Below are 18168 nucleotides of genomic sequence, written 5' to 3' on the forward strand. Positions count from 1 at the left end.
TGGATGGCGCGGCTCTCGCTGCATCTGACGAACGACCACCTGACGTACAGCTCGGGAAGCGTCGCCGCACGAACTCCGAGTTCGAGTCTGAGGCAGAGCGGGCCGAGCGTATCAAACGCAACCGCCTCGAGATAGCGCCCAGCCTATTAACCCCTGCGGTTTACGATCGACAGTCCTGGGTAAACCAGAAGCTCACGGATGTCGTGCGGGAGATGGCTTGCCAGTCATCACCGGTGCTATCCACTCCTGCGGTCAAGGTGCCTCGTGAGTAGCTGAATTTAGTACTTTGGTTTGGGTCTTTCTCTGATTCCTTTGGTTTAGCTGCACGTGCTTTTGGGGTACAGTCCTCGTACTCAGGGGACTACTCCCTTCGGAACTCAAGATTCCGGAGGTGGGATGAACCCGTTGCACAGGAGGAGGATGAAGTCTACGCGGACTACGTGATCACCACCTTTGAAATCACGCCGCGGGCAGCCCCAATCAAAGTGACCGACTACGCCTACAAGCCGTACAAGGGGAAGCGTGGCTACTACGTCCCTCATCCTCCGACGCAGACGCTTATGGAGACGTATCGGTGGTCGCATATCCGCGGCCAGAACATCGAGATCTGTGCGAGAGAAGGGCTAGACCACGGCCTCCTCGTCAAAAGTAGTCGGCGTGCTGCACTGCAGGAGCTTGGCTTGAAGCGAGACTTCGTCGCCAGAGGCGGTCTACGCAGGATCAAAGAGATGACGAGCGTTGAATGGTCGCGATTCACCAGCAGGAGGGCTGCTAAGGACGAGTACCGTAGCCATGAACAAGAGGACACTCTCAAGCGCAAGTGGTGCTCAGGGAACGAACGCGGTGTCCACTTCTCGCAGGAATATTCGTACCATGAGTATGAAGTTCCGACCAGCAGTGACGATGAGATGCCGCAACCAGAGGGAGATCCGAATCCTAGGCCACGAAAATCCGCTCGGATTGCCCATGCGGAGGCTCGGCGCTCGCCCGCCGCAAAGGCTCCTGTTACAAATGCCCCTGTCAAGAGGAAGCTGCCGCGCAAAGCACCGGCAGTTCGCAAACTCAAGAGCGCCTTGCGTAAGACGCCGACACCCAGACTCGTGCCTCATAACAAAGATTCTTGGGATCACATCGATTCCGTGGTGGAGGAGCAGCTTTCTCCGAAACTCGGTCCGGTAGAGGACTGGGCGACGATCAAGACTTTCCGTCTAGCGGCCTTCAGCAAGCAGCAGCGTGCAGGACTGCCTCCTCGAACAAAGAGTCCTGGTCCTGGTCCGCGGACCCTACAGCCACAGCTGAGCCTGCTCCAGATACCGATTGCTGCTGACGAGATAGCGGAGATGGAGCTGGACCAGGCCGACCTCATTGCCCAGCGAGCACTGCTTTCGAATGGTGCCGGCGCGTCGACGCCGATCGTGGAAGAGGAAGACGACATGACATGGGCCACGCCATCCTGGTTATCTGTTAGGAATCAGCCACATGATATGTGGCAGAGAATCCGGGAACGTCGCGTCGCTGAGGAGCTGTACGACAAGCAGGAGGAGCTCGTGTGCGGACCGCCGCCTGCAGTGCCTGAATACAACAATCGTGACGTCTCGTTGACGCCGAACGCTGAGCGTGCTCTGGAGAACCGACCGTTCGACCTCGGAGAGCTTGACAGCAATTCAGACTGCGGGGGGATCCTTGGGTCTGAGCGCCTTACTAGGAACCGGATGGGATCAATGCCCGATCCTGTGGCTGGGCCAAGCAGCGTGAACCTTACAGCGACCTCTCGTCCGCGCCGTGGATCTGTAGAAAGCGTTGCCAGCGATGTTTCGGTTAAATCAGGGCACCAAGGTCGGAAGTCGGGATCGAGGTCAGTCAAGGAGACTCAGAGACGCTCGAGGAAGTCACATATCAAGGGCCAGTATCCTAAGTCAAGCCGGGCTCCTTCACCTTCGCTCAGCGAGGAAGAGGAGGAGGTTGAAGGGATGGTCATCTGTGAAGATGAACCGGAGAGGTCACCGTCGACGCAGTCCTCACATTCGTCTGGATGGTTTGTCCCTCTGAGGCGGTGGTTCTAGTCTCCAAGCCTCAGTTGTCCTTCAATGCCGTCGTGCATCTCGTGTTCTCGTTTTGGACGGTGGATTTAACTTATCTGGTTGTGTTTGTTGTATTTTTGCTCTCTCGATGTACTTGCAGTGTTTGTATACGCTATTCGCGTTTGTTGATTCATCTTTGCCCTGCGACTTTGCAGGATTCAGCTGCTGCAATACATGTGCAGATCGGATCTCGATCAGACCGGGGACGCCCCACAGCGGTGGACGATCAATACAACCAGTCAGGTGCCAGACCAGTTGCTGGCCTCTGCACACGACTCTCCCCAGCTGGGCCGAGCTATGCCCAGGTTATTCACCGCCGCATGCACTTGCTATACATTTCTACCCAGCATGGCTGCCACCGCCAGGCTCTGGCAAAGCACGACATTTATGCGGTCGTCAATGATCGTATCACGCTTAGATAACACTAAGGGGGCGGGGTGGACCGTGACAGCTCTGGACAGCTGCGCCAGACAGAATTGTAAAGGGAGAGAAGTTTTACCAGGGGTGAGAACATGGCGTCGGTCTCGGCTGTCAAGCAAGTATCCTGAGATACGATACTGCTTTATTGCCAAACCTCGATGGCTCGTCGGAAACAGTAAGGATGTAGACGACTAAGACGAGGACGCAGTGCGGGTCCAACAAAATACTGGCAAGCAAAAAATTCACCCACCCGATGCTGGCTGGAGTGGACTGGCGATATGCGAGATAGTTATCGTCCGGACGAGTGATGAAATGGATTGATGGCATACGGAGAAGCGAGGGAGCGCCCAGGAACGCTAGAATTGTCGGGCACATGTTAGGCGCGGATACAGCCAGTGGCGCAGCTTGTCAAGCCTCCGGTCTTTAAAGGCGCGACGATAACGGGCTTTGCTCCATCTTCCTTTTCTTAGTCCTCGTCTCCTCATCGCAACCATGTCTGCGACCGAGTCACTAAGTCATGAGAAGTCCACTGACAAGTCCACCGACATGGAGAAGAACTATGTCGTGAGCGCCGAGGCGGACGCCGCCTCGACAAATGGCGAGGTCAAGCTGCAGCGCCAGCTCAAGAACAGGCATATTGCTATGATCAGGTACGTGGCTCATCTGGAGACACGTTCCTCGGTTTCACTGACATGATTTCATCCTTGCAGTATTGGCGGTAAGTGCAATATCAGCACGAAAGATCCGTGGACATTAGACTGAGCGTAATCAGGCGTCATTGGTACTGGCTTGTTCTTGGGTACTGCCTCGTCGCTTGCGAACGGCGGTCCTGTCGGTCTCATCTTGGGCTATGCCGTGGTCGGCTCTATCTGCTACAGCGTTATGGTTCGTGTTGCCCCAGCCATCACGCTAATCCGTGTGACTCAAAAGACCCTTCGTTTCTTAGATTTCTCTCGGCGAAATGATTGCTTATCTGCCCATCCCCGGTGGTCATATCAAACTGGCCGAACGCTTCGTTGACCCCGCACTCTCTTTCACGATGGGCTGGAATTACTGGTACAATTGGACGATCATCTTGCCCGCCGAATTGAGTGCAGCGGCGGTATTGGTCGACTACTGGACAACATCGGTCAACAACGCGGTTTGGATAACCGTATGCATGATTGTTGTCCTAATTATCAACTTCCTCGGCGCAGGTGCGAGTTTCTGCGTTTACATCCCTCCACTCCGTTCCTCACACGCGTGTTCTACGAAATTCTAGGTGCGTACGGAGAGGCCGAATTTATATTTGCGTTCGTGGTTGAATTATCATGTGATACCGATCAGCTTCACTGAGGTATATTCCAGGTCGATCAAGGTTATCACGATTACGGGTTAGTGCCAATGATCTAGTCTGAACGGGCGGAACTTGAGTCTAATCTAATTTCTTTTCAAAAAAGGCCTTATCATCCTGGGTATCGTTCTCGACCTTGGTGGTGGACCCAACCATGATCGCATCGGGTTCCGCTACTGGAAACATCCGGGTCCCTTCGTACAGTTCAATGGCATCTCTGGTGCCGAAGGGCGTTTCCTGGGCTGGTGGGCCGTCCTAACACAGGCCGCTTTCTCCTTCATTGGAACTGAGATTGTCGCCGTAAGTATCGCAGCGACACTCGACTGTCGAGTCTTGACATTGACCATGTGCCTCTAGATCGCTGCCGGTGAGGCCAAGAACCCCAGGCGCAACTTGCCCAAGGCCATTCGTCGCGTGTACATCCGGATTCTCTTGTTCTACATCGGAGGAACCATCATCATCGGTTTGCTCGTTCCTTCCACCGACGATCGCCTCAATCTCTCGAGCGGGACGGCCGCTGCATCCCCCTTCGTGATAGCAATCCAGAATGCTGGTATCAAGGCGCTGCCCTCTGTAAGTTCTTTGCTTTCACACTTGCATAGAGAACATGATTCTCATCCGCTCAAAAGATTATCAACGCCTGTCTCTTGACCTCTGCATGGTCCGCTGCGTCTAGCGATCTGTACACGAGTTCCCGTGCTCTTTGTAAGTGGATCAATCTATGGCTCAATCTTAAACTAGGCAAGTGCTCATGCCATTTGTACCTTAGACGGCTTGGCTATGGCTGGCAGTGCTCCCAAGATTTTCCTGAAGACGAGCAGCAGGGGCTTACCATATGTATCCATCACTTTTTGTGCACTCTTCGCGTTGCTCGCCTACATGGGCATCAACGGCGGTTCAGGGCGAGTCTTTGGCTGGTTCGCCAACATGACCTCCATCGCCGGCTTGATGACCTGGTTCGGGATTTCCGTGACGTACATCCGTTTCTACAAGGGATGGAAGGTTCAGGGATACGACCGAAAGACCTTGCCTTACGCGTCCGGGTTGCAACCTTACGCAGCGTGGTACGGAGCCATCTCATGCCTCGTCATCTGCTTCGTAAGTGTGATCAGGACACGACTACGCTTCCCAGGTTCTGACGCCTTTGCCTTTGCAGTTCAGCGGCTGGAAGGTTTTCCTTAAGGGCAAGTGGGACACGGCCACCTTTGTCACGAACTACCTGCCTCTTGCGCTGTTCCCGATCCTCTATGTGGGGGCAAGGATCTACACCAAAGTGCCGCCTGTCCGCCCGATGGACATGGACTTCATCACCGGTCTAGATGAGATCGAGCGGGATACGTGAGTTCCACTTGCGGGCTACATTCTATTCCTTTCCTAACATCGCAATAGGTATGATGAACCCCCACCAAAGAACAGGATCGAAGCGTTCTGGCAGTGGCTGGTGAGTTAGATGGCCAACTTTGACCTGACAGATACTGACAAAAGCACAGATGTAATGTGGTCGACGAACGCCTGCATATTGTATTGCGTTGCCGATTTAGTGGAGTTTGACTGTGTCTTAGATGCCGTCAGTGTAACCGTGTCTATCTAATGTACTACAACGATAACTACAAAAATATAATGCAGCTTATTTAATGTGGCGTTCACATAGGACGAACGAGAGGGCAATGCCTGGAGAGCCTACGAGGATTGATCATCTTTATGGCTGTACAGGGCATGCGAGATACAGATGTTTATCACCAAGGCTACTGCGCGCGCGCGCGAACGTTATCATTGATCACTTGGGTTATCAACACGCACTACAGCATCAGTGCTAGGTCATTTGGACCGCCGCGTTCTCGTGAGTCCCTACATCAACCTAGACTTGGTGTACCTGGCTCAATCAATCAGGAGTACAGCTTTTCAATAGCGTACCCTATATGAAAGGCTCGTGTATTTTCACCATCACTTCCGACTTGCCAGGAGAGATCGCGGTACTGCGTACCACTCTAATCTGGGGGTGCACCACTTTCCTTCGCCCTTCAGCATTTATCCCGCCTGGGGCGGCAGGTTACTTCGCCTGAAGGAAACGGTAGCGGGGCTTGATTCCTGGCATCATGGGTAAGCACATAACACGACTGCTGCGACGTCTGCGTGTGCCAACGCAGATAACTCATAATCTAGCCTCCGAACCTATGATTATGACCAGTCATAGACCGTCACTATTATTACGAGCTATCATAACCCTTCAGTTCGTGGGAGGAGCCGGCATCCTACTCATTGTTACCACCGCATACCTCTCGCGGCAAGTCCGGCGACATGCAACGTGGTACAGTTTCTGCTGCTCGTGGATTATCGCAGTTGTGTCCTATACACTCCTGTGAGTGTCACTATCCGGTGTCTTGAGCTCCATGTCACACTGAAATCCAGAACATTCGCCGGACAACAAACGGGCCCTGAGCCTGATTATAACGTTTGTCTTGTGCAGTCAGGTCTTATTTACGCGGCCCCTGTGCTGTATGTTTCGGAAGTTGAATCCAAATGACTCCTCGCTCACATACTTCCGAACAGGACATCCTCCTCGACTATGACGCTTGTTGTCCAAGTGAGTAGTCGAGACGAAGAGCGTGTATACCCTTCTTGAAAATCCCAGCTCTGGGTTAGCTTAAATCAGCAGCAAACCTCAGAAACTGTCCCTCGCAGTAAAGTTCCGGCTCTTGTGGTGAGTGATATCTCGTAATTCATTCCTTACTCTTCCTAACCGGCGGTCGAAGTTGCTTGTTTTTCCGTATGTCGCATGGATAGGCGTCTTCGCAGGATCTCTCGTGGTAGGAAGCATCCTGTTGGCTCCTTTGGTCATGCCCGTGATTGACTAGTTTGATTTAGTTTGGAATTACTCACCCCCACGACGTGCAACGTGCCAGAAGCTGTGTCTACTGCATCAATGCTTCAGGCATTCCGTCAGTACATACTCCCGCCCTCGCATGCGAGTACAGCTAATTTGCATTCCAGGGGAAAGGTATCTGCGTCTGTCGTGCTTATAGTCATGGTCACAACAATTACCCTTGAAGGTCAGTTGGTAATCATGGGACCAGTAAACATGGCTTATCTACCCGGTGTTGTTTTTCTCTGCAGTGTTCCTAGCTGTCCGCATATACCGCCGTCGCAATACTTACAAGAACGGCACTCAACATGCTCCGCATTTGTCACTCACAACAGCACTGCGGACCGGTATATTCACCCTTGTCGGTGTATTCTCCATAGTGTACGTGCTCAATATCTGCTTCCATCTTGTTGTCTTAGCAATTCTAATGTCTCTGTCAGGGTCTCCCTCGTGTTCGTTTCGGAGTCAAATTTCAACGGCGATCTATCCAACGTCTTCATAGCGATGAGTGCGTCACGGTCGTACAGGATCATCGCTGCACCTGACTATCCTGCATTATCCTTTGCAGTGCCGCTAGCAGCGTTTCTCATATTTGGCACCCAGACTGTGAGGCCACCTCATTAGAACTGCACGAATGATAGCTGAATACGCTGTGATAGGATATTTTGAACGCTTGGCATGTTCGAGTCTACCGCAAGGCACCGACAGGAAAACCTCTGCCGCCGTTACCTACCGCAGTCGAAGGGAAAGCGTAGTAACAAACGCACCGGATGCTGGCTTCCAGCCACTCCCATTCACTGTACTCTACATTGTAATGACAGTCCCTCATTAATATCTATTGCAGCGCGCGAAAGGCGCGCGCTGCTATATGATTTGTGGCAATTAGATACCAATGTACTGGCATTCAGTCTATACAATAAGAACATCATAGTCAAACAATCCCAACATAGGCCTCTACTTGGCTGACCAAGGATTGTTACTGTTGTCCAAAATACATAGAAGGAAGGTGGCGAGTCAATGAGACAATAAAATATGGTAAGTGTTACAATAGGACACTATGATGAAAGATGTGGAAGGCAACCGCATGACGAAGACCATGGAAGGAGTGAGATATATGGGGATCGGGGTTTTAAAGGAGCGTCGTGGATCAGGCCTTCGAAGCCGGGATGTGCAGATTTATGGCTACAATCGCACTCAGTCAGTTGATCGAAGAGGAGCAAGGAAGAGCATACCTCTAAACCAATTAAGCGCGTCAGACGAAGAAGGGACGTCGAAGTACAAGATGGCCTTATTATCGACAATTCGGAGGGCTGAAAAGATACGGTAAGCTGAGCAGGAGAGGCAGTAGCATGTCAGCTTACCGTTCCCGTGGACGATAGAGCAGGGCTGGGGCAACGTCTGCATACGTAACACAGCCCATAAATCCACCTGACAGTTTGGGTCCCGTCCCTCTGACGGGTCGCGGCATAGAACCAATAGGTCGTTGCATAAGACACCCATCAGTGACCGTGGGGTCAATTCGGGCATCAGACATTCGACTTGGATAGTCGTAGCATCGCCATGGGTGTCCAATGTCTCGAACGGCACTGTCGCTTTACGCACCACCCGAGTCAGTTGCAGCGGACCATCCATTATTAGACGCCTAAACAGAGGGATTAGCAAGTAAGAAGCGCAATGCGGATGGACACCTACCTGTGAGGTTGGACAAGCGGACTAGGGAATTTTCCTCTGATCCTAGACTGCCACTGAACGAGCTTTCTACGAGACTCTGATTCACGTTTGCCCTCGTTCATGCTAGTAGCCAATGTGGTGATTTCAGCTAAGGCTCTGTCCAAGGGATCATCCGTATAATCATTGACGGGAGCAGTACACTTGACAAGCTCTTCCAGCTGCAGAAAAAGCAATGAGACAATGTCAAAACCACAGGCGAACTCATTCCACTAACCAGAAGACGGTAACGCGGGATACGTTGTACAGGTAACAGTAGATAACCCTCAAGATTCAACTGCGAATGGCGGGGGTTCAAGCGACAGCGCTTCAGATATGTCTTGATCCTCTTGCGTTGACTTGTAGTGAGCGGAGCGGAACCACTTAAAGTCCCGTCAGGCATGACACCCGGTGTAGTTACCGCTGACATAGTCAGGCCTAAACCAACGAGCTGGGCCGTGCTCGAGGATGGTGACATTGCGGAAGGCGGTGATCCTGCAGCAACCGTACGACTTGATGACCAGTACTTTATCCTCTGGACAGAGTTATCAAAATTACTGCAAGGGCAGAAGATATTGTTTAGTAACGGTTAAGTAACAGGAAAGACGATCGAACGAACTTAATGTACGTAGAGTACATCTTCATGAATGCCGCGTGTGAGACGAAGGTACCAGCAACGGCGCGGGCTGCATCTGATGAAAGTCGCCCATCTGCGTCAGTCTCAGCTAGAGCAGAGGCTGGCTTCATTAAAGGGGCAGCTGCCCTTTCTAAAGCCGGGAGGAAGCTTTCCTTGTGGAAGGAGAATAAAGCTTCGAGACCACCGAATACTATTTTTCGCTCCCCCGCTGGCACAACGGTTTCTTTGTTCGAGCCTACGCCACTAAGTACGTTTGCTGGTGCACAAGCAGGTTTGATGTAAATATCCACCAGCTCTTGGAGGCCCTTGACATAGGTACGCTCAGTCCTGCCAAACTCCTCAGCAAGTATCCCTAGCAGGAACAAATAGGAGGAGCTCACTCTATGATCTCACGCACTATCATGCCGCGTTTGCCCTTATTGTCCTTGTATTTCCGCTCTTCCTCGCCGGCCTGTCCGGAGCCCCCGCTCTCCGTAGTCGCAACACTAAGAGTCTGTGTCGCGCTGCCAGCGCGCAACATGGTCGACGACTCTGGCGACCTGAGTTGCGAAGAAGACATGGACGAAGTTGATGCAATTGAACCGTCTGATGTGACTCGACCACCTTCGACCAGAGTTGGTCTACGGAACCCCACCGTACTTGAACCGCCATCCACGACCGGTGATCCATATACGCTGAGGATACTTCCTTGAGATGATCCAAGGTCATGCATGTCCTTGAGATACGCCATAACCGACCGCAGGGCGCGCGCGTAAGCATCGCGTCCACGGTCTTCGGCTTTCGAATGCTGGCCTTCGGAGTTGAACAGCAGCTTCTCTCCTTTCCCATGCTCGTCATCTACGCCAATAGCAGTGATGCCAGGGACAAAAGCAGAGGGCGAAGGGATCGGTATATTTAAGTCCGACGGCGGCGCATCTATGGGCAAGAAGCTCCTTCGTTTGCGAGCGTTGCCAGTAGGTGATGTCGGTAGCAGAAGAGCGCTCGAAGGCGAGGAATGTGAAGAACCTGTCAAGGGAGCCAACTTGCTACTCGGCGAGTGTTTCCCCGCAGTATTACTGTGGGAGCTTGCTGGGATGGAGCCTAGAGCACCCGTCGTGGATATCCGGACATCGATTTGTGGAGTGTCCGGTTGTAACTGTGACTGTTGGCGATCGTTGGTAGGTCTCAGAGCTGCATGAGCTGGCACCGTAGACGTTCCGTTGGGGAAGGGACTTGCTAGAGGGCCACCTTGCGCGGTTGTAGGTCGAGACGACGGACGGGAAGCGGATGGGGAGTCCGTCCTCATCTTGCTCATTGACATCTTTTTCAAGAATCCCCATTTGCTACCTCTCTCCTTCTCCTCCTTCGGCTTGCGAGGACGCACAATGCCCTTTTCAAGAACGTCATCGTCGTAGCCTCTGGACTTCACACCTGCATAACGATCAATAGGAGGTGATATCTCCGCTTGGCTAGTCATACGCGCTGAAGGAGGGGTTACCGGGACCGCATCCTCGTCCTCTTCCGCTGCGAGCTTATCCCAAAGCGCATTCGAGAGCTTCGGCCGCGAGCCCGACCGGGGACGAGGGCTACCTGAAGCTACACCAAGACTAGCATACCGCTTAGGCAACACAGACGGGCCTGCTTCTTGAGAAGCACTGCTGAGCAAGTTCGAACTGGAAGCCATGTGAATTAAAGGCCGCCTAGGGGTAGAGGTGGGAGGAGTATCAGCAAGGGCCGGTGTCAACACCTCAGAACCTTTGCGCAGATCCCCCGCACTCTTCATCTTCCGCAAGTCGCGGTCGCCAAAGTAACCAGAGTCCACAATCCGCTGAGAGGGAGGATGCTGGACATTCGTTACGCCTTTCGATTTAGTTCCAGCATAGGCGGTGTTGGGTCTGGTCTTGTCATAATAGGCCCTGTTCGGTGTCGTCCTAGTGCGTGACAAAGGTGGTGCAACTGGAGCAACATCATTGGACTGGGTAGGAGGAGGTGAGGTCGCAGCACGGCTGAGCGCGGGCGCACGTGCAGGGGTAATAGTATCTTCGTCTTCTGCGCCCAAGTGCAACCTTGCATCTAGCACAGGAGACGACGGTTCAGAAAAGTCATCGATGTCGGTCTCCGTGCCTGCGGTACTGCTCGGGATGCTTGCGGACGGGAGAGGGAAAACTGGCGTCGACGGAGGATAAGGAGGGGTCATAGGTGTCTTGGCTAGCAAGGGATCGACAAGCGCCTTCCACGGTCCTTGGAAGGGGTTTCCCTCAACAAGCAACGTCTGAAGAGAAGGGAGGAGGCAAAACCAGCTGGGCAAAGAGTGCAGCTTATTTTGACGGATACTGAGCGTATGTAGTTTCTCTAGAGCGCTAAGCGGAAAGGGTAGCGTCGTGATGCCGGTTTTATCGGCGATGAGCACCCGTAGTGAAGTCAAGTTAGCCAGAAAAATAGGCAAAGCACGAAGGGGGTTATAGGCAATGTTCAGCTCTTCGAGGTTCACGCAAGACGCAAGAGCGGGAGGGATGGCGCTGAGGAAATTAGCGGATATGTCAAGGACGAGGATCGAGGAACTGATCTGGGGAAGAACACCCGTCAGGAAAGATGGGATTGCATTCGGAGTGCTAGACGATGCCAGTAGCAGGTGCGTTGTGCCTGCTCCATTCAATATGCGACGTCGTCCACCGGTTGTTTAGCATAAATCAAGATACAAAGACATTAGGAACGTACCTGCTTGAACCTGAAGACTCGACACAGGCAAGCCCTCGCCCTGAACAATCAACCCACGCCCTTCTTCCACTACTACAACAGCCGCTGTAACATCCTCTTCCTTTCTATCATCATCCTCTAACCCCTCGACATCCAGGTCGACCCCCAGGTCATCATCCGTCTCTTCATCACTTGTCAAGCCGAGTTCGTCCCGCTCGTCGACAGGATACCAGGAAGTATCGAAACTAGGTTCGCCCTGAGATCGAACCCGACTATGGTCAGATTGTGGGTTGGTATTGCTGTTTCCTATTGACGACGATCGAGACCGACTGCCCCCCGCAGACGACCATGGCCTGAGCTCGTATTGGTGCGACTGTGAAAATGAAGCAGAAGTGTTGAGATCGCGAATGGGCTGCAAGACGTCGTTATGTGCGACGCCGACACTTTGGTTTGGCTCATCCACATCAGACTCGATACGCGTATGACTGTGGTCGCTGGAAGCAAGAGCACTACCGCCGGAAGTGTACGCAGAGGATCTAGTGGACGCACTGGAAGATCCACCCGAGGAGAACCCGTAGCCAGGAGAATTCAGTGAGTTATTGGGTCTGCGGAAGGGATATGGGTCAGGGAACTGAGAGGGGTCGGGGAGCCCGGGGATTTTTGCTGTGAGTGCGTACAAACGAGCTGAATTGCCATCCAGGAGAAACGATGAGTCGTCACCAAAGGAGGACGGGCGGACGACTGGTGAATGGGGATGAGACAGCTGGACTGTCGACGGCGAATTAGGGGATGCTATCGAGACTGGTGACTCCATATTGAGGTAAGAAGCCTGTGGAGAGAGTGGACTGAACTGCTGGACAGAACTTGGAGACCAGCAGTCATCTTCCGCCGGTGAAAGGCTGGCAGAAGGAGTAGGTGCCCGTGGCCGAGAGCGCATGCCGGCGTTACTGGGATCAAACGGGGATGGTGGAAGAGCAGCAGAGGGATGATCCCGAAGGTATCCTAAGTCTGATGAGAACGGACGACAGTGAGTAACGAGCGACTTTCAGAACGACGGGACCCGTGCAGAGGCACAGCAACAGCATGAGGAGAAGGAACAGGCTGGCAGACTCGAATCTGGCAGCAGGGTTTCGGACTGCATATAGCATCCATCGGCATCCCACGAAGGATCATCATCAGCCAAAATAAACGCCCATCGTTACCCCGGCTCTCTCCCCAGGATAGTCTCTGTCCTTTCGCAACGAACCAGATGCCAAACGTTCAAAGTCCCATGATGTTCGTGCAGCTCACCTATAACATGGCCATTTTGGTCCAACTCTAGGGGCTCTGGCCCGTTCGGCGCATATGAGCCTAAGACAGGACTGTCGGCCCTGCCTTGGTCCTGAGGCTCAAACCCATCGGCTTGCATGGGCAGTCGTGGTTTGTCGTACGGCGACGTCCCCGTCGATGAGCACGTCGGCAACTGGTCGTCAGACGGGAGCAGGGCAAGCAGGTAAGACAGCCGAGAATGACGGTGTTCGGGGTCACTATCGAGTAAGGCAGTCAAATCCAGGTCAAATCCGTGTGACCGCGCATGGCACCGGTCCATGTCACCGCTGAACAGATCTAGAAAACTCACCTGTCAGCCATCGCCTGAGTCTACGCTCTTGGAGACCAATGCTCTTTGATGCACTCCGTTCCGTTCATGCAGCAAGTAAATACACCCGCATCCTTTTCCCGGGTCCAGAAATGTATGCAGCTTCGCAGGAATCCCAGAACGAGACAGGCCCAGAAATAGCAGAATCCAGACGAACTGCGCAGGACATGTACATGGGACATCCAACATGTTAATTTACGTGTATACGTCGGAATTCTCCAGTCGGGCTTGTCACGCATTGCTGTCGACACTGCACAATTCGAAGTTACATCCGATGTGATATATCCATGACTATCGGGCGCATCCGAGTCTTACTGACAGCGACACCTCCATGTTACTTGCTGCGATTCATTGTCATTGGCCAGTAACAGCCCCCACCTCATTGACGCCATAATATTGTTACTAGCACGAGACAGTAATCATTGATTACCTTATAACTTGGGAGGTATTCGGCGCTGCGCGGCACGCCAGGTCCGATTCCTCACATATAAAAGTCTATGGTAAACCCACGGCAGGGACTCTACAAGCAGGGAAATAATCTTTCTTGCTCCCCGGGCGCTGCGCGGCATCAACAATGCTCATAGTTATTTCATCTTGACCTGAATGATACTGAATGATATCAACTTCTAACTCTCAAGTTAGCGGCCTGCCGGTGCGGTCAGAGTCTTCGATCCATCAGATACTTGGTGTCAAGCTTTACAGTTACATATATCTGAGGAATAGATAACAAGTGCCTTCTTTGCTGCCCTAGGGTGGCATTCCGCCACCCTCGATCAGTGTTACTGTAGAGTCAGTGTACTGTATACAACATGTTTTCAACACTGTGATAGCTTGTACCGTAGGCAACAGGATGCTTGCCATTAGGCAGCCGGGGGATGCCTGACAGTGCCACCCTACATATTTGGAATTAATTTCCATCACACAAAACAATTATCCTTGACATAAGGGGTAATAGTTCCTATTTGTTGGTGGCGGTAAGATTTGGATCGGTCCACCTACCATTTATGAGCAGTGCTCCTATTACATTTCGAGTAATTTGGGCTGTAAGTGGTATAACCCCTGTTAAGCGCTCGCTTTCTCGATCACCAGAGAGCCCTATACAACTACTGAACAGTAAACCGATTCTAGAGGAATCGGAAACGTGTTCGTGTGCCGCCCTTACTGCAGCCTGAGAGTTTAGCAGAAATCAGCAAGCTGTCAGAAATTTTGACAACTAAGCAGTCGTCACCCCAGATTGGTCAGAAAGTGTACCAGACTTTGCAACGCTACGACATGATTGTGGCATGGCCGCAAGTGATGCAGGGGATGCAATCTCGGTGATGGCGCCGGCTCGCCCTCGTGGACACGTCCATTGCCCCATGATGTCCGTGAGGGACCTACTTGAATAGTGACGGAAAGATGGTGTTCGAGGGAGGCGAGAAAACCGACAGAACCGTTAGGAGCAAGCGGGAGTCGGATTGACATTCCTCAGAAATCGTACAAGTCAGGAGCGTCAGATCTAAAGGCAACCTTTTTCTTTGCCCTGGCTGCTTTCGGAGGTGCGGTAGGTTTGTGGACATCCGTGATTGTTGACGGCGCGTTCTCCGCCTTGAGCGGGAGGCGGGAGCCTTCAAGTCGCACTTGGACGACCGCTGTATCCCCCCCAGCCCGTGAAGTGCCCGTCGGTGCTAGCGGCCCAACTGATGATCCACCAAGACTTGTAGAGTCGACAACGGAGGACACTGCCGCTGGGGTCGTACGGCGTTCCCCGACTCCCCCCTCGACGTCCAGATGCAAAGTCTCGAAGATGAGCCGCTTGCGCATGCACTTGAAGGCAAGATTGTTCTCCCCTACTCCGCCTGCGGAAGAAGCAGAGGCGGAGACCCCCCGAAGAGTTGAAAATCGATCACTGGGAGGTAACAACGTGTGCGGGGCCGGTAGACTGTGGATCTGAACCAATCCGTGATGTGATGGGAACAATGCAGACATCGAAGGATCACCTTCACGGTCATCAGAACGAGACCATAGCAAACGCAATGACCAAACCAACCTGCGAAAGCGGAGAGCGCCACACAGGCATCTGAGACCCATGCAAGCTTCTGCACCCACCCTGGCCCGCCCCAATGATCTTCGCATATATGGGGAGCAGGACAAATCAGAACGCATGCGTGTATGTGATGTCGTACTATGCGACGTAGATGATATAGGAACTGGATGATCTCCTGCAAAGAATTTGAGCATCGATCAAGGTTAGAGATTAGATATTTAAAGGCTAACCTTCTGCGTCAGATCCCCCCATTCCGCGCTGCCAAGATGGGGCACACATATTCTGGTCGCCTGCGCCTGCTTTCCCGATTGCAGTGCCTCCAATACATCTCTAAGTATATCACGAGGAGCAAAGCTCGTTCCCGCGTGCGAGACAGGTATGCAAATGAGTTCATCGGCGAGACAAGCAGCCTCAACAACTTGATTCGGAATTCGAGCAGTTAGGTCAAAGGTCGAACAGAACTCGCCGTTCGACCTTGCGTGCCAACATACCACAACGTTATTTCTAGAGCAGGATTTTCCGATTCTGGGACTCACATACGAGTTGGTAGTATTAACGGAGGTCTGGAATTGCTTCATTTGCTCGTAGCGCCATGCGATTCTGACTCGATTATCATCTTCTCCGGCCTTTTCCTCTTCGTCCTCATTTCCAGGCGTGCTCGGTATCGAAGACGACGAGCCTGATGTACCAGGCGTCCACATGCATTCCGAGACGAACTCCTTTGCTCCATCGCCGATGACCAAAGTTCTCTGCTTCACGGCCAGACCCTGGGCTATAAAATACTTCGCGATGAGTTCTCCGTAGGCAGAGTGCGAATCAGAAGCTAGAATGGCACAAGAGCAAGAGAGCGGCAGACCAGCCCCAAGGATATCATCTAAAGACGGGACCCCCGTAGATGTGATGACTGTGGTCGCCGAAGATGGGGAACTACGGGTGCCATGAGATAGAGTAGGATGCTTGGAGGTCGATTTCCGTTTGAACGAAGACATCTTGGCTACGAAATGCGAGGTGTTATGATTCACATCTTAATTGTGAATTCACCGCCACAACTGACCGTGCGAAGCTGAACCGGACCTCATGCCAGTGTGGCCGGACATGCACTAATATACCACCGCAAGCGCAGACAATGTCTATGCCAGAAAAGCGTCACTACGTCCCCTTGCTAGCTACTTAGGACGGGGGGAACTGATGCAACACCGTTGACAGGCATGCTCAATATGCGTCAAACATGTACATGTAAAGCTTCCTCATTCAGATCTGCACTTCTACTAGCTTTCTGTAACTTCCGGATCGCAGCTCTGGACATACCAGTACCTCTCCTCAGTCGCATCCAACGACCCGCATAGTGAAGCCATTGGGGACGCTCGGAAGTCTCGCCGACATTAGCGTCCTTTGGCCCGGCCGTTGGAATGGATTGTACGCGATGGGATACTCCCTCTGCTTGATGATATTCTCCTTCTCTCCCTTCGACGCAGATGCCAAGAACAAAGGATTGTCCAGCATTGAGGATACTATCATGGGGAAGTGACTGCGTTGCAACTCGGCCGACTGCTCATAGGCTCGTGACCACCCTGTCGTACCGCTATTGAGGGCAGAATATCGGTAGACAGGCTGGTACATTTGGCGTGGGAATCCAGTATACGCGTCGTTAACTCTAATTCGCCGACCGGCTGCTTACATTTTGGCAGCTGAGTTTGTCTGAGTTGAATTTTCGCCCTGCCCTCAAGTTGATCGGAATCTGACTAGAAAGAGTTTTGTAGTCCGCAAGATCTCGAGACTTAGCGCGTCCCAGAGACGAATTCCTGCAGCCTTCCCGTGCCGTACAACTCACCGCCACACAGACATGTCAAACAAACATCGCAGACCTATCACTGCGGAGGAAAGTTTCTCTTGCCATGATAGCTGCGCCAGGAAATCATCGGAGACCCTTCGCTAAGGTATAAGTAATATACAGGAAAATAAGTCCGGAGTTCGTTTTCCAAGGTCCCGAAGGTAGACATCTATGGCATTAATCTTGTTCATGATAGGAGCATATTATATCCAAACATCAAACGAGCGTCGGACGAGGGAGCGGCGAGGAGCGAGAGACTTCTTCCGTGAGATCTACGGTCCTGTGGCGGGGGAGCCACAGTCCATTACAGTCCCAGTTCCCACGCCATTTGGGACCCCGGCCTCTCCATTCCCCGTCCATCCCGGCCTGCTGGAGGGCCAGATACACGCCTCCCGTGCTTCAAATATTGTATATACTTGCAAATATAATCTATGCTATTGTTAGTAATATTTGAGGGTCAAAGAAGCACATCAGGCGCTCGGGAACCCTACGAACGCGCGGGTGAGGTAACCAGATATCTACCCGAGGGACTGTAAATGCCAAGGCTATGGACTGTGAATTTCGCCAGCGGAAATCGCGTCGTGACGCGATTTGGCGCGGGCGCGCGCCAAAATCGACCCCCTCCTCAGCTAGGTTCGGGTCGGGAAATTCACAGTCCCAACCGCGGCATCACAGTCCACTCGGCACCCAGATCTGTGGCTTGCCCCGAGCTTTAGCTGACCTACTTGCTTGCTCCTGGTATTTATTCCTTACTTAGCTGCACTGTACCGTAGCTGCACATGTACTATAGTTCAAATAAATTTTATTCCGAATTTTCTACCCTACCGTACCCTCATGGAGGAGGCTGCATCTGCCCGCCTCCCGAGCTTGACTTGCAGCGGTGGCGGGAGTTGCTTATGTAATCCGATTAAGACCGTAAACTTTCCTATGATCAGATTCACTTCGCAGCCCGGCGCGA

At 52.6% G+C, this 18168-nt stretch overlaps 4 protein-coding genes across 4 annotated transcripts; 2 read left to right on the forward strand and 2 right to left on the reverse strand.

Moving 5' to 3' along the window:
- Window positions 1-62: 62 nt before the first annotated feature.
- Window positions 63-526, forward strand: GLOTRDRAFT_109185 (uncharacterized protein; the record flags this gene model as incomplete). Its single annotated transcript, XM_007862994.1, has 2 exons — window positions 63-264; window positions 322-526. Coding segments are annotated over exons 1-2 (255 nt in total), but the record flags the coding sequence as incomplete, so codon positions are not given.
- Window positions 527-2933: 2407 nt separating this feature from the next.
- GLOTRDRAFT_109186 (amino acid permease) lies at window positions 2934-5492 on the forward strand. The gene is made up of 13 exons (XM_007862995.1): window positions 2934-3151; window positions 3212-3219; window positions 3274-3386; window positions 3448-3697; window positions 3763-3793; window positions 3849-3874; window positions 3941-4134; window positions 4192-4407; window positions 4464-4539; window positions 4604-4932; window positions 4991-5172; window positions 5224-5275; window positions 5325-5492. The coding sequence occupies exons 1-13, from the start codon at window positions 2994-2996 to the stop codon at window positions 5328-5330; spliced, it is 1641 nt and encodes a 546-aa protein (XP_007861186.1). The 5' UTR covers window positions 2934-2993; the 3' UTR covers window positions 5331-5492.
- Window positions 5493-7569: 2077 nt separating this feature from the next.
- GLOTRDRAFT_53441 (uncharacterized protein) lies at window positions 7570-13182 on the reverse strand. Its single transcript, XM_007862206.1, has 9 exons — window positions 13008-13182; window positions 11739-12725; window positions 9422-11663; window positions 9024-9368; window positions 8643-8961; window positions 8390-8586; window positions 8059-8339; window positions 7930-8007; window positions 7570-7879 (listed from the first exon to the last, which is right to left on the reverse strand). Exons 1-9 carry the CDS (start codon window positions 13123-13125, stop codon window positions 7845-7847), a joined length of 4602 nt encoding a protein of 1533 aa, XP_007860397.1. The 5' UTR covers window positions 13126-13182; the 3' UTR covers window positions 7570-7844.
- Window positions 13183-14604: 1422 nt separating this feature from the next.
- On the reverse strand, window positions 14605-16368 carry GLOTRDRAFT_68898 (uncharacterized protein; the record flags this gene model as incomplete). The annotated part of the gene is made up of 4 exons (XM_007862996.1): window positions 14605-15332; window positions 15383-15554; window positions 15610-15853; window positions 15920-16368. The coding sequence occupies 4 exons, from the start codon at window positions 16366-16368 to the stop codon at window positions 14821-14823; spliced, it is 1377 nt and encodes a 458-aa protein (XP_007861187.1). The 3' UTR covers window positions 14605-14820.
- Between the last annotated feature and the right edge of the window lie 1800 nt (window positions 16369-18168).

This window comes from Gloeophyllum trabeum (assembly GCF_000344685.1).
Source record: "Gloeophyllum trabeum ATCC 11539 unplaced genomic scaffold GLOTRscaffold_00001, whole genome shotgun sequence".
NCBI classification, from domain to species: domain Eukaryota; kingdom Fungi; phylum Basidiomycota; class Agaricomycetes; order Gloeophyllales; family Gloeophyllaceae; genus Gloeophyllum; species Gloeophyllum trabeum.